The sequence below is a fragment of the Electrophorus electricus genome, chromosome 15, assembly GCF_013358815.1.
Source record: "Electrophorus electricus isolate fEleEle1 chromosome 15, fEleEle1.pri, whole genome shotgun sequence".
Lineage (NCBI taxonomy): Eukaryota > Metazoa > Chordata > Actinopteri > Gymnotiformes > Gymnotidae > Electrophorus > Electrophorus electricus.
In genome coordinates, this window is record NC_049549.1 from 16,071,719 (window position 1) to 16,086,993 (window position 15,275).

At 40.7% G+C, this 15,275-nt stretch overlaps 2 protein-coding genes across 2 annotated transcripts; one reads left to right on the plus strand and one right to left on the minus strand.

Annotated features, from left to right (window-relative positions):
- Positions 1 to 3,024: 3,024 nt before the first annotated feature.
- c1qtnf5 (C1q and TNF related 5) lies at positions 3,025 to 5,988 on the plus strand. The gene is made up of 3 exons (XM_027013374.2): positions 3,025 to 3,146; positions 4,613 to 4,848; positions 4,931 to 5,988. Exons 2-3 carry the CDS (start codon positions 4,623 to 4,625, stop codon positions 5,449 to 5,451), a joined length of 747 nt encoding a protein of 248 aa, XP_026869175.2. The 5' UTR covers positions 3,025 to 3,146; positions 4,613 to 4,622; the 3' UTR covers positions 5,452 to 5,988.
- Positions 5,989 to 9,229: 3,241 nt separating this feature from the next.
- rnf26 (ring finger protein 26) lies at positions 9,230 to 12,803 on the minus strand. The gene has a single exon (XM_027013405.2). The coding sequence runs from the start codon at positions 12,109 to 12,111 to the stop codon at positions 10,765 to 10,767; it is 1,347 nt and encodes a 448-aa protein (XP_026869206.2). The 5' UTR covers positions 12,112 to 12,803; the 3' UTR covers positions 9,230 to 10,764.
- Between the last annotated feature and the right edge of the window lie 2,472 nt (positions 12,804 to 15,275).

Sequence of the window (15,275 nt, forward strand, 5' to 3'; positions counted from 1 at the left end):
TGGTAAATAGAAATGTTCAGTGTAATCTATAATGGTTTTGTGTTACAGATACAGTCTAGAGTAATGTGCAACATTTGAATATTCACATTTATGTCCCAGTTTTCCTGTGCCTGTGAATACTCCGGCAGTGGAGTGCTACAACTTTTATTCTTTTTGGAATTTTTCTTTTTACCTTTTCTATTTCTTTGCAGGTGAACAGATGGGAGTTAATGGATGATATTTATATAATGAAATGAGTAAATGTAAAATGTGGTTGTACACTTTGAGATTAGCCATTTGTTTCAGTGCTGTAGTTTTTATTTTACTCTCTGTACTTTTTAATAGTTTGTGGACATCAGGAAAATGAAAAGTCTTTTGCCCGGTTGTTTCCCATGTCCTTTCTCATGTCAGACCTTAAGTTGAATTATAATGTGGTGTTCTGTAATAAGTAACAATAATGGTAAGCGTTTTATTTATTTTGTGTATTTCTGAAACATCTGTGTATGCAGACAAAAGGGTCATGAAAGCTCCCCTGAGGACTCACAGTTGTGTCTGTGGTGAGACCCTTTGTACCGCCCTGTGTTATCAGTAATGCAGATGGCCTGTGATTACTGAGGTGGCTTACTAAAATGGAGGGCGTGAGGCTGAATGGTCCTCCTCCTGAGGCCTCCTGTTTCCCCTTTGTCTTTTAAACACCTTTCTTTTTATGGCCATGTCATGATGATGATGATTATGATGATTGGTGATCTTTTACTTGGTTTTCCGAATTGCCCAATCAGTGTTCCTAAATGATAGAAATGAAGGAAAGACCATTCAGTGACAATAGTAAACCACAAACAACTTAAGGATGAATGTATAATGAGGAAAAAAATGTAAATAACTGTAAAAAGGAAAATTTCTAATCATGTTTATTTTCTATGCACTTTTTTATTTAAGTGATAGTTTAAATAATAAACATGTCTCGTTTACTCAACATGGTTCTGGGTTGTTCTTAACTTTTGTAGTATTATTTATTTGGTTGAAGCTGTTCTGCAGGTCTGTTCAGCTTTGTGATTTTTATTTACTTTAGAAGTAAACAGCTTGTCATGTTGAAGAAAACATTAGGACCAGACAATTTATTTCTGGGGGAAAAGAACAATCTAATTCTGATGTCCAGAGAGGGGTTATGTTTCTGTGTGGCAACATTAGCTACAAGTTAACTGTTCTAGAGCTGTTCTGTAGTCTTCAAGTATTGACCAATGTTTAACAAGCAGGAGCAATACCTCATTTCCAGAACTAAATAAACCCAAGAGAAAGCAGGGTTAAAGAATATCTGGATGAAGGGATATACCATACATAGCAGATCCACTCACACACCCTTCTCATCTGTTTTCTGGTTGAAACTTGATTATATACTTTTCTGGAACTGGTGATTGGATGAAATTATAATTGGAAGTTCCACAGTGGATGTTTACTGATAATTGCTATTTGTTTTTAGTAAACAATGAAAAGGAATCGGCATTTAAAAAAAAATCAGTTCCTCACTCTCTTGGGACCATCTCAGAAAATTCAGCTCTTTTATTGGTAGATTGTGATCCACGTGGTCCCTTCCTCCAGTGCGTCTGCCTCGTGGAAAATCAATGTGACTGAGGGTTACTTCCTGCACTGCAAAGTTCTGAGTCAGTTGAGCAATCTGGGCTTTTCATGCCGTTTAGAAAGGAAGTGCTGAGTAAGCGTATTGCTCTGTACAGATATTTTATTACTGGCTTTAGCTACTGAGCCTGGAGCTGTCTCTAAAGTAGGAGGAAGGGACTAACGTAATTAGAGATGACCTTAAGCACATGAGAAATGGTCTGGTAGGTTTTTGGGACTCTCGTGCAAGTCTAACCAAATCCATCCTGCTCTGTATTATCCCATTTTTGGGTGACTTCACAGGGTGTCTGGATCTGAAATTTCTGCAGCTATATCATCACTGCCTCAAGCCCAGGCTGTAATGGAAACATTTTATTTATAATGACGCTTAAGTTTTAAAGGAAATTTTATCTTGATGTAATTACTTCATGTACAGAGTTAATGTTTTGGGGTTTTTTTTGTTGTTTGTTTTTACAACTTCAACACAACTGTATCCATCTGCAAGGTTGCATCTTTTCTCCTTCAACTGCCAAACACAGGGACCACCTGTTTAGATTTTGATGGGGGGTTTTTTTTCAGAGATAAAATTTTCTGAAACTTTCTAGGTCTTGTCTCTGTATTTTATCCCATTTTAATTCACCATAAAATGAAAACAAATAATTTTCCTGAAGGCTGAGATTTGGAAACTTTGTGGCTGTAAGTACAGCTTTCTTTTTGGCTTCAGCAACAGCAAGCTGTAATGGTTAATGTAATGGCACATTTGTCTGGAACAAAAAGAGGGCTCCTTGCTTTCCTTCCTGCTCAGACAGGATGCACTTGGTCGTTACTGTAGGTTCAATGTGAAAAGGTTGATTTCACTGACTCTTTCTGTTAACCATTTTTAAGCAGTTGTTATCTCTTCATAATTTTGTACAATTTTTAAGTTCAATTTTCTTCCAGCTTTTCAAGACCCAAAGGATCTTTCACCATCTTTACATTTATGCCAACAACTTTTACTACTTTACAGACAAGCCACCAGAATATCTATAAAGAGATTAAATTCCAGATATTTGGGTAATGATAATAGCCATCCCAAATCAAAGCCAAATAGTTTGCCTTCTGAGTTTGGCATTCTGTCCCTTTAAAGGTGGGATGGTCTTTACCACCTGAGCTCGAAGTAGTGATCCATTTGTTGTTTTATTCTAGTGAAGTCAAATATGGCCAGCAGGCTGTCATCATTAACTTCATGCTAATGACTTCCATATTCAGAGGTCACCACCTCTATAATCCACTTTTATAATCTACCATGCTTTAAAAATATTTTGAACACTCATTGTTTTTTCCTTCCCATTTTACATTAGCCCTGCTTAAACCCCCCCTCCCCCCGTCCCTTGGATGCTCTTTCTCTCTCTCCTTGTGTCCCTCCCTTCATCCCTCCCTTTCACTGCCATTTCCTCTAACTTCAGAATGTTCATTTTTTCCCAGGCGCATTGGTCTGGAACAAAAGGAGGGCTCCTTGCTTTCATCCCTCCCTGCTCAGACACCATCCCTTCCGAGAAGTCCAGAATAACTCAATGGTAAGTTAACCATTTTCATTATTCGATCAGAAAGTATGCCAGTGTTGGCAGATGTGCTAATGATTCCATGACCCACTGAGGGAAGACAGCTGATTTTTCAAGAGGATCATTTTGTGTATTCACTTTCTTTTGTCCTCAGAAGGTTCTAGATCAGTGGACCTAAAAGTTCTTTCACAGCTCCCTACTTTAGAATGACTGACTGTATCTGACATCAGTTGCATTCGCTCAGCCTGACACAGATGCCTCAGTGTTTGTTCAGTAATTTAGCATAACAAACTGAATACGTGCTAGCTGAACATTATATGCATGTGGCATTTTTGGTTCTGGCTCAGACTGTATGCATTTCTCCTGGAGATTCCTTTGCCTTCATCGGAGACTCATTTTATGGAGTGATATTGTTAGGGGAAACATTAGTGTTCCATAACTTTTCCATAATTCTTCTTCTATTGCAGTTTTGAAGCAAATCTTGCAATGAGTACAAGCTGCTAATATGGCTACAGCAATCTTGCTTTGTGAGAGAAACCATGAAACTGAAATACAAGATGTGGTGTTCATTTGCAGAGTGCTTTCTGCAGTAGAGCTGCAGAGGAAAGCTGGTGTTTGTGTAGCAGACTCCCTGAGAGCTTTTCCAAGTGAGAGTTTTGACATGGCTTACGAAACATGAAGTGCTCAACCCAAAAAACACAAACACCGACCCAGGATCTAATACTAGATTCTGTGAGCAGATTGGACCCAAAGGCAGCACATCTGTTCCTGAAACAGATGTGCTGCCTGCCTGTCTAGCTTATAGGTTCTTGTGCCTGTAGTCTTGCCTGCCTTCTGTAGCAAACTTGGGTGGTCTGTTGGTGTTGTCAATGCGACTCGTCAGCAGTTTCTTACCTTTTACTTATACCAGCTGTTTCAAGGCAACAGGCAAGCAGAGAGACCCAGTGATTTATAGTAAGCCATAAAGTGTTTGAAATGTCTGGCCCTGAGGCAGCAGTGTGAAAATTCTCCAATCACTGAATACTTGCAGCTTTTGCTGACATCATGAATTCCTCCAATCAGTGCCTTTGCTGATGATGCTGTTGCTCACTGTGGACGGCTACTAAGATCATGTGCAATTCAGCTGTTTATTACTGATCAGTGCAAGCACTGAGACCAATGTGTGCTGCTTCAATCAGAATTGGAATGGAGCATTAAAATACGTACTGCATGTCTGCCATCATGACTATGCTCATACTTCAAGTATTATGGCACATTATTAAATTTTCCCTGGCACACATGGAATCATAAATAAGATTTTGCAGTTTTTTTTCACATCACCTGCTAAATACATCCACAGTGCCATTTTCAGGTCTAGCATCATTCACGCCTGAGTAAGCTGAGTGTGCCCTGTAGAGACGGCATGCAATGGCAGTCTTTATTCTGCTCTGTCAGTGGCTCTCTCTCTCTCTCTCTCTCTCTCTCTCTCTCTCTCCTCACAGACTCAACGCGATGACACCTCTCCAGTGTGGGCGTCTCTCCCTCCTCCTCGTGGTGCTGCTGCACTACACAAACCCACTCGAGGATAATAAGATTCATAGTTTGTGTACAGGCAGCCCGGGTATACCAGGATCCCCAGGGTTGCACGGTAGCCCTGGCCAGCCGGGCCGAGACGGTCGAGATGGCAGAGACGCCCCTCCAGGAGAACGAGGGGAACGGGGAGATCCAGGGGAGCCAGGTACACGCACTTCCACCGTGCGAGCTGCACGGCTCTGAGTGCTTTCAGTGGTTCTCGTACTGATGCTCCTAACCTTGCACAGGTCAGCCAGGTGTGCGTGGTCTGACGGGAGACAGGGGCGACCCTGGAGAGAAAGGTGAGAGAGGCTCACCGGGAGAGTGCGCCGTTGCTCCCAAATCGGCCTTCAGCGCCAAGCTGTCCGAGTCGCGCACCATGCCCCTGGCGGCAGGGGAGGCGGTACGCTTTGACAAAATTGTGCTGAATGAGCAGGGGGATTACAACATGGAGACCGGACGCTTCACCTGCAGGGTGCCAGGCGTGTACTACTTCGCCGTCCATGCCACGGTGTACCGGCAAAGCCTGCAGTTCGACCTGATGAAGAATGGCCACACTGTGGCCTCCTACTTCCAGATCTTTGGGAACTGGTCTAAGCCGGCCTCGCTCTCCGGAGGCACTCTGCTGCACCTGATTCCCGGTGACCAGGTATGGGTGCAGATGGCCCTGGGCGAGTACATGGGCTTGTACTCCAGCTCCAAGACAGACAGCACCTTCACTGGCTTCCTGGTGTATTCAGACTGGAAAAACTCCTCTGTTTTTGCCTAGTTTCAAAGCACGTGCTTCCTAAACACACCAATACAGTACTCACTAGCTAACAACAGATGAGACCTGAAAATATCACCATAATTTTCTTGTGCTTTGTGTTGCCACGGTTACAGACAAAGGCCCTTGTTGATCAATGTTTGGGCCTTCAGATGTTTTTAACAAGCCTTTTAATGCTTTTCTCTAATGGATGATTATATGCTCAGCATCGCTCGGACATTCTGTTATTGGCAGTGAATCGAATTCTACATAAAGCAGAAAGCCCCAGTTGCCTTTACATTTGATGTGCTCCAGCAGTGAAGCATTAACAAAAAAATGCATTAAAATACAAAACACTTATATTATTTCAGTTTTGATTCAGATATGGGTTGATTTATCTATTACCACTGTACACAATATCCGAGCATCTTTGAATAAAGCCATCAATAAAGGTATATGCACAATTAAGTTGAATTTATTACTGGTTAACCAAAAAACATTGCTGTTTGTTTGACTTTGGGAGTAGAAAGAATTGGGTGTTTATTAAAAAATGCATTTAAAGGAATCTGTGGTAACTTTGAAGCTAGCTGTATATTGCTCTTACTCCAAACCCAAACCATAATAAGGGCATGTAGACTCCTTTAGACCACATCACTGACATCTCCTGGGTTATTGGTTTCACCACATCCAGCAGGCTGTTATTAAAGTGTTTTTACAGGCTCCAAACTGTAACATCACTGCTGACATCCATGACACCTGGTTCTCTTTCTCTGCCTGTCTTTCTCTCAACCCAACGTGCACACATTCATACACTGTACGTCTGTCTCTTGGTTTGTTTCATTTACTTTTGTCTTTAAATGATTAATTTCTCTTTTGCTCTTTCTCTCGCTCTCTCGCTCTCTCTCTCTCTCTCTCTCTCTCTCTCTCTCTCTCTCATAGTTTCCCCCTACTATAGGCATGTGCACAATAGTTATTATGAATGGTTTTTATTTTATGCTTTAACTTTTTTTTTTTTTGGACAATATATGAGGTGTGAGGAGAGAAACCCTTGCCTGTGCTAGCTGGTCTTTTCCATGAAGGCCCTGCCCTGTGAGAATCCACCTCACTAGCTGCGGCACACATTACAGGTCTCAAGGTGTCTGAACTCCCCAGTTATCACCTTGACAGTTATCCATTATGACTGCTCTATATTTTTTTAAAAAAATGCAACATTTAGAATTATATACAAAGTCAAAATAAAATACTTAATATTTATCTTATGTAATTCTATATTATTTAATTAAATATGAATGTGTTCACGTGTACATGTATTTTTTTTAATATTCACTTGTTCATTACCACCAGGGGGCATCATTTCATCATATAAACTCTGTCCTGTATTACAATTTGGGGTGGATGTGGTTACATGTGGTTGAACGCTTAAGTCAGGAAAGTTCTTACTTCATGAATTTCTGAATGTTAATGGATCATTTAAAGAAAGAGATGAGATCTCCCACTCCACAGCCACAGCTGACTGCGAAGTATGGTGTCACGTATAGCAATTACACAGCTTGACCATTTAGTATTTAATTTCACACTTTCTTAAACTCATGTCTTAGTTTTAAATGAGATTGCCACCTGTAGTTTCAGTAATCACACGGTCTTGAGAGTTGAGCGGCTTTTCTATGGGCATCTTTCTGTTCAGCTGTTCCCCTGGAGGCAGGAATGTGCCCTTCTCGTTTGAGTTTGGGAAAAAGACCACGTCTGCGGTGCTTCCTTCTCCACTTGCTGCGTACGCAATTTAAACTCTCTTCCATCCTCTGTGACCATTTCTCACACTCCTACACTACAGATTACCATGTCCAGTGTTCTGAAGCATGGGCTTCCTGCTTAAAGATCTGTGACTTGTTCCATTGGGGGATGTAGTCACATTCCATATCCAAAATAACCACACCCTCACTACCTCTGATTATGAACTATGCTTATAACAAAGATCAAAAGCTGTGTCTAATACCTAGCCTTTACAATCAGACTTTATGAATCTTTATTACACCTTATGGACGTGCTTGCACTTTTTATGCACTAAATACCAGCAGAAAGCCTCAATTTGTTAAAATCATCTTGAAATAAAATATTGTACAATGAAGAATTAATTTTCAACTATGAAACTAAGCTAAAGTCTATACAGTGGTACGTTTTCATTACTGTAACAGAAGTTATTGGATTTGCTCTCTGGTACTATTGAAGTAAATTAACGTATATGTCGATGTCTTAACAACAGGATATCTTGTTGTTTCTCCACTGCAGTAGAAAGTGCTGAGAATGCAAAGCCTTTTAGAAATGTTGGTCAATTAATTTAAATTTCAATATCAAACATGAAACTTATCTGATAATGGACATCAGAATCGTCTGCGGCATTTTAGCAGCAGTGGGGTCATTACATGCCAGCTCACCAGGGCCTTCCAGTTCAGGTCATGTCCTGGAGAATGTATTTGTGGTAGTAAATGTAGCTAGTTAATTTTTGTAACCTACACCAGATATAGCTAGTTTATTGGTAAATTTGTGTGTATGTGTTTGGCTCAGTACGTTATGATCCTTTTTAGTTATATTAGCATTATAAAAATATATTAACTTTAAGGTTGCCAAGTTACAGTAGATTGAATTGAATTAAATGGAAGATACATGTAAATAACAAAAATATATACTGTACATAAAAGAAACCTCAGCTAATCATTTATATTTATGTTTAAGGAACCCACACCCTTGATTTATTGGTGGTGATGCATTCAAATTGGATTGCTAATTAGAGATTCCTTGACTGATTGCATTATCATACACTATATAATATAAGGTCTTTACTTTTGTATTAGCTTGTGTACCCTGAAATTCCTTTATGCTGCATACCATTTTTAGAGTGCAACCCAAGATTTCCAGTGGCCCCATCTGCACCCCCCTTAAATATTTTCTACAGGCACCACTGAACAAATAGGAAATCTTTCCTTTGTCAGATTCAACACCGTGCTTTCTTTCTGACTCTACAGATATTTTTAACCCATTGTTCTCAATAGGATATTCCCTTCAGGCTAACTGAATTCAACATGCAGTGTCACGTTAATGGCCATTCATGGACAATGAAATTAGAAAGATTACTGCAATGAGGGAAATGTTAATCTAATACAATAGTTCAGATGTGATATTCCCTTCAGGATTTTATGGTCTAATGATTTATGTCTTCGTTAACAATAACTCAGTACCCCTTAACCACTAAGGTATTCTGAGATTTAGTAGGAGCTGTCCAAAGTGCTGAATGGGTTTCTCCTTGCATTTTCACCAATTTGGTGATATCTACCTCTTTATTAATAACATTCAGGGTGAGTTTAACATTAAGTTCTCCTTTAAGACTCTCAACCATTATGACTTCCAAGGATTTCCCCCTCATGAACTAATGTAAAAACAGAAGAATCACTGCACTAGTAAGGTTGAAATGTTAGCACAGAATGTTAAAGCAACGCAAGCACAATGTAAAACCAAACTGTTTGCAATAACATCATGTGCTTAACATGGCATGCACTTATTCCTCTGAGGACTAGTCAGCTCTTAAAGGAATTGGCCTTCATTCCAGCTCCCTGATTATTTGCTCCCACACCCACACTCAGCTGCTCCTGAAGACAGGAAGTTGCATAGAGGTTAAATCCTCTTCTCACATTCAGACTACCATTTCAAACTTTAATATTTTCAAATAAAGTTATTATAGTGGGAACAGGGACCTTGAGCAATCCAAGATGCTTCCTAACAGTCTGAGCCCAAAATAAATACCATCAAGCAGCCACAGTGGTCTTTATTAAAGTTTTTTTACTCAACATTTTCTGTTGGCCTGTGAAGTCACAGCTAAGCATTGAAAAACATCCCATCGTCTTATATATCCCGCACACAGGCAAAGAAAACACTGCAAAAAATCTGATGGCATTTACACAGTCCGAGCCATGTTAACTACTGGCAGACGTTTCCTGTTCTTTAGCATGACATGGCAACTTTGTTAGTGTAAATAACTATGTCAGAACGTATTCCACGTCCAAGCTCGACACAATAAACTAACAGGAGATGAATAATTTGGCTTAATCTCACATGCTTTGGGATGTGGGGTTTCTGTACAAAAAAGAGGCATGTTATAGATAAGCAAAATCTAAACTTTGCTGCTCAAACACAGCCTGGGCTTTCTTATTTGGCAAAAATGATCATCAGTAAACTGTGTCTCATTTGCAGGAGCAAAATGATTATCCAAACAGGACTGTTCAGTGTTAGTGGATGGTGAATGTCATTTGGTCACTACTGTGATAATGAATACCCCAGTACATCAGATAAATGTGTTGAAACGACGCTCTGACATGATGGTCTCATGTTAGATTAAATAAATGAAAACACCTGAACACCATGTGAATGAATTTCTGGTAAGGGCCTTTTCCTATGGCCCCATCTGGGTTTTAGATTATGTCTGCATATTAATCAGTTGAATCAGGAGACAGAGCAAAACCCAAATTATAAAGTGTATAGCAGAATCAAGGGCCAATGTTTGGATTTTACTGGGTGCTGATCAATATCATTTATATGAGCACACAAATAAACACAACAGATAGAGGGCCATTAAAAAACCCCATCAATATTTGGTCTGAAGCGGAAGAACAAACAGCTTGAATATCAACTACATAATGTTGAACTGTAAAATGGCTTGTAGAAATAGCAGAAACATATCTGCCAGATGAAAAGAAGGAAGAGATAATAGAATAAAGCAAAGCAAAACATTGTCAGCACTAAGCATAAATCAATCAATCAGTGCAACAAATGTTACCATTTAAGAATCTGTAAAGTCAGGCAATAGTATCGCTCACATTATAAGGCTCGAGTATTGCATTACACAAAGACGTGCCCAACAACAGGTCTCGCTTGGGTCACTGTATAGTGCATACAGTGTTTTGGGATTGCAATGAAAGGATCACTCTTTGCTTTTTGTTATGCTAAGTTAAGCTTACATTCATGTTTTCATCATAGCAGTATAAAAATGTAGTGTACATCAATACAAAAGCTTAATTATTATGAATAATACTATGAAAAGACTATTGTACTTATTTGCCTCAACAAGCTGAGAATACCTTGAGTGTATAAAAGGGCATGGTCATGTGAATTTATAACTGACAGTAGCAAAAGATCCAGCACAGTGGAAAGGACAATATACACAGGGAATCTGCAGGCTGCTCCACCTTACTGACCGAGAGGTGGCGCAGCACACAATTAGACAACAGTCTTGCTCCATTAACCTGAGATTCACCCAACTGCACAAGCCGTGCATGTCCACAGTCTCTTTCAGAGGTACACGTCCATAGTCTGGAGGATCATGTGGCGGCACAGAGGGCAGTTGTGCTGGTAGATGGGTTGGCGGAGTAGGATATTGGTACAGTCTCTACACAAACACAAATGGCGACAGGGCAGAAGCACCACGGTCTTCGTGCTGTCCTGGCAGATGACACACTTCTTCCTCTCCTCCTGCTCATGCAGGAGGGTCAGCAGGTTATCTGCAGGGGGAGCCTTGCAGCTCTGCTCCGAGGCCGCTCTCCGCAGTGGTCGGTGAGAGCTGGAACTAGGGAGGGGCTGGTCCTGGAGAAGCTGGGCAGGGTGCTGGTCTGAGGAACCATCACCCCCCACGTCTGCTCCTCTAGCTGCGTCATCTGGAGGACCCACTTCCTCAGCTACGTCATCCTGAGGAGCGCCTTCCTCAGCGTCAGGTTGTTGAATGTCCCTGTTTCCTGTCCCGACAGCGCCCCTCCCTGCGAATGAAGTCCAGAGGCCCATACGACTGCGGGGCCGAGTAAACCGCTGCCATGAGCTTCTCTCCAGCAGGCAGAGCCTCTCTAGTGTTCTCCGGAGACGTTGCAAGCTGGGAGCCGTGCTGACGTAGTCAGTTATTCCCTGAGCTGCTTGTTGAGATAGGGCAGGATTCAGATAAACAGTGGCACTTATAATTATGGCCAGGGTGAGCAGCAACCCATAGGAATTGAGCAAGAAAACACTGATGAATATATGCCCGAGTGAGCTCAGGAACTCCATGGCTAGTCTGCATGGTGTCCAGAGCAGAAGTGACGTGCCCACCAGGGTACTGTAGCAGAAGGTGAAGACAGCCAGGGTCAGCTCAACAGCTTTCTGTAAAGGGCTGGACACGGCCTCCACTATGCTGACCAAAACACCATACAGGTTCTGTGTGCCTATGAGCAGAAGGTTGACGACTGTGTTGATGAGGTACAACAGGAGACTAAACACAATGCCACATCCCTCCCAGGCCTGACGCAGCAAGTGGTGTCCTGAGAGCAGTCCGCGGTGCAGAAGCTCTTTCATGCGCAACAGTATGTGTGAGGACAGGTAACCCACCATCTTAAAGCTTTCAAGTACACCACCAAGCATCTGCATCCCACCACCGATCACGTTGTGCGTCACGACAGTCACCCCATCCGTCAGTGTGAGGACGCACAACAGAGTAAGGTTCACACACTCCAAAACCGAATTAGTGAGCAGCATTGGTAAACTGCCAACGAAAGAGATCACTGCTACCAAAAAGCGAACTAGGGAATTAACAACCACAAAATTTAAGTCCAAAAGAAGGACAATAGTGTCAAAGCATTTTCCAATGGAGCTAAAAACAAGGTTTAGCAAACCCATAGTAACCTAGGTTAATGATCTCCTCACTGACAACTTCCACAACCAGTTCTCTAGATAGAATTCATTTGTGGCTCCACATTTCGAGTCCTAAAACACTACTCAGAATTAGCTGGACTAATTCTTTAAGACAACCAAATTCTCTAAGACAACCAATGTTAAACCATTAAGCCATCTGCTAGCTGTCTACTAAACCTGGCCTGTAAGAAACCAGCCAGCTGGCTTGCTAGCAGAAGTAAACTTACAGAATGGGCACCATGACCGGATAAAACTGAAATGCTGTGTGATATCATTCATTTCCCCACACTGGGACGTAACCTCCCAGCCTGTTGGGCGACATGAACGCTATTAGTACCGTTGAGTAACTACATGAAGACACAAGGTTAAGTGTGTAGTCAGCTAGCTAAGATAGCCTAGCTAGGTAACAAGCTCGTTATCACACAGTCGGATGTTTACGTTTGAACAGGCATACATGGCTGACGGCTTAGCAACTAGCTAAATTAGCCAGTTAAGGTTAGTGCTTAACGGTCTGCAGTGAAAGGCACCCTACAAATTAGCAAGAAAAAACGACTCAGTCCACTCGTGTAGTATTTAGCTCGAAAATCCTCTGCATCCAATGAGTCCAACAGTCCAGAGCAACAACAAACTTGCCCAGTCGCTCTCGTTTAGTTGCTACCACAAGCCAACATGTCAAAACTGCACCAATATTGCGCAGGATGACGGTAACGCACAGAATTGTGGGTAATATTGGGAGATTCTTGATAACTTGATAGGATGGAAGACTTTGCATTACACACATATAGACCGAAATTAGGATAATAAAAAAAATAAAAATTAAAATAAAAAAAATTAAAAATGTTCCAATATTTACAAGTTAATTTGTTCTATAATGTATAGAGAGTTTTAGCCTCTCTATGGCCCACTCTGATTTATTCCTTATGAGGAGTCAGGTCTTGTGGGATAGATGCCTGTGGAGTAGGACGATTCAGTCTGCCAGGAGCGTCAGGACTGGGAGGCATTTGAAGATGAGCTCCACAAGCTATCAGACTACACAGAAATGAGCATAGTGCATCGGAGACGTGTTCTGTTGTGTCCTGGGAGAAGACTTATGGCTTCATATCCTACTAGGGCTTGGAGAAATGTCCAAAGTTGTTTGAATTATTTCCACATTCAGAGATGTCCCAAATCAGCACTTCGTAGACTAGAGCTTATTACTGTCTCAGGAGCCCAGCTAATGATAAGATAGTTCTTACTGACACTGCTGACAGAGACTGTGTTTGTTTGCCTACAGTTAGTCATATATTTCAAAAATGCAAGAACCAAGATTTGCAAATTTAATATACAGACTTTAAGTGTAAAGTGTTTTTTTTTTTCCTCTGGTGATAAAACACCAAGGTAGCATCATGCAGAATGTCATAATAAATAAGTAAATACATACATACATACATACAACACTAGGTAACTGCAACTCTACTGGTAGAATGTTGGCAAGTAAGAGCACAACGATCATGTTACCTTTTGTGTGCAAACCTGCAGAGATGGTCAAAAGTTTAAAATGAATAATGGTAAATGTATCATTTTAAGTTATTAGTGTAAATGGATTTAAATACATTACAGATTACAGATATTTAAATTACAGATACATTTTTAAGAAATATATCAAAATAAATGACAAAAGCCTGATGCCAAACTTGTATTTAATTATGATGGTAATTTCTAATTCAATTAGAGCAAAATACAAACTGAATAATATGAAAGCATCTTACTATAGAACAAACGTACACTATGGGTAAAATAAGATTATTTCAGATTATGGAGATTTTGTATCTACAAGTAGGAAACAACAATCCTACTTGTCTTTTAAGAAAAAAAGTCTCATATATCTGAAAGCTGGGTTGAAATGTGTTTTGTTACAGATTACTGATGACATCTTAAATGTATTTGTAACCTAATGCCAGGATTGCTATATTAAACTTAATCTAATTACTTTATTTTTGAATACTCTTTAACCCATTAACTCCCAAAGAATTCCAGAACCCTGCTCCCCTGCAGTGCTGAGCCAGTATGGCTGCCAACATTCCAACTGTGAAACTTAGTTTATAAATGTGACACCATCTAATAAAATCATGTTTTACCATATGCAAATAATCACGATATTAATATACCAAACTACATTCATGAAAGATCTACATTTTACTGTAACCACATAATATCAACAGTAATGTGCTACATGAAATTGCTGAAACAGGATAGCTTGCTTGAAATAGTTTCCATGGGCTTTTCTCCTGACGTTCTGTATTATTGAGCACTCTCTCAGCACCTAATCAAATGACAGTCAAATCTAAATTTAATTTGCAAAAGTGATGAATTTAGAACATTTGTAATTATTGTAAAAAAAACAACAACAAAAAAAACAACCATTTATGATGATCAAGAATCTATACGAAGTAGCAACTGAAGAAAACCACATATAAACTCCATTCTGCAGAACAGAGGAGGCAGAACAGAGGGTGGGACAGGCAACACAAAATAGGCTGTAGGGGGAAAACCAAACAGAAAATAGCACAGCAATCTCTTTTCAAAAAACAATCTCATAAACATGATTATCTTAGGTGTGATGGAGTTGATAGGGCACGTTTGTCTGGACATGTCCTGCAGGAAGGGGATGTCCTCTTCCTCCCATTCCTCCAATTCCTCCCATTCCTCCCATCGTTTGACTCTTCCTGGCCAAGAAAATGTCATCCTGTCAGACATCAAGACACACCAGCCATACCCACTGAAGTCATCTGGACATCCGTGGTCCTCCCTCTCTCTAGAAGCCCATCTTCAACCACTGTCTTCCTGGAGTCTGGTACATCCAATGCAAAAGCTGTCACTTTTGAAAAATAATGTAGGCGACTTCTTTTACATGGTGATAGAAAGCGTGGTATCACTTCACACTAAGGTGCCCATATTCATATTATGTGCACAGTTGGTCTGCACTGTCCACACCATCCATAGACACGTTATAGTCCTTTACACACAAAGGCTTCTTCCTAATCATGAAGTCTATGGGCCCTCTACACCACAGCCTTTTTGACACGATTGGGCCTTTCAGAAATAGGGCAACTACTAGTCAAGTACCTTTACCACTGCCCCATTCCATTCCCATGCCAGTTCAACCCCAC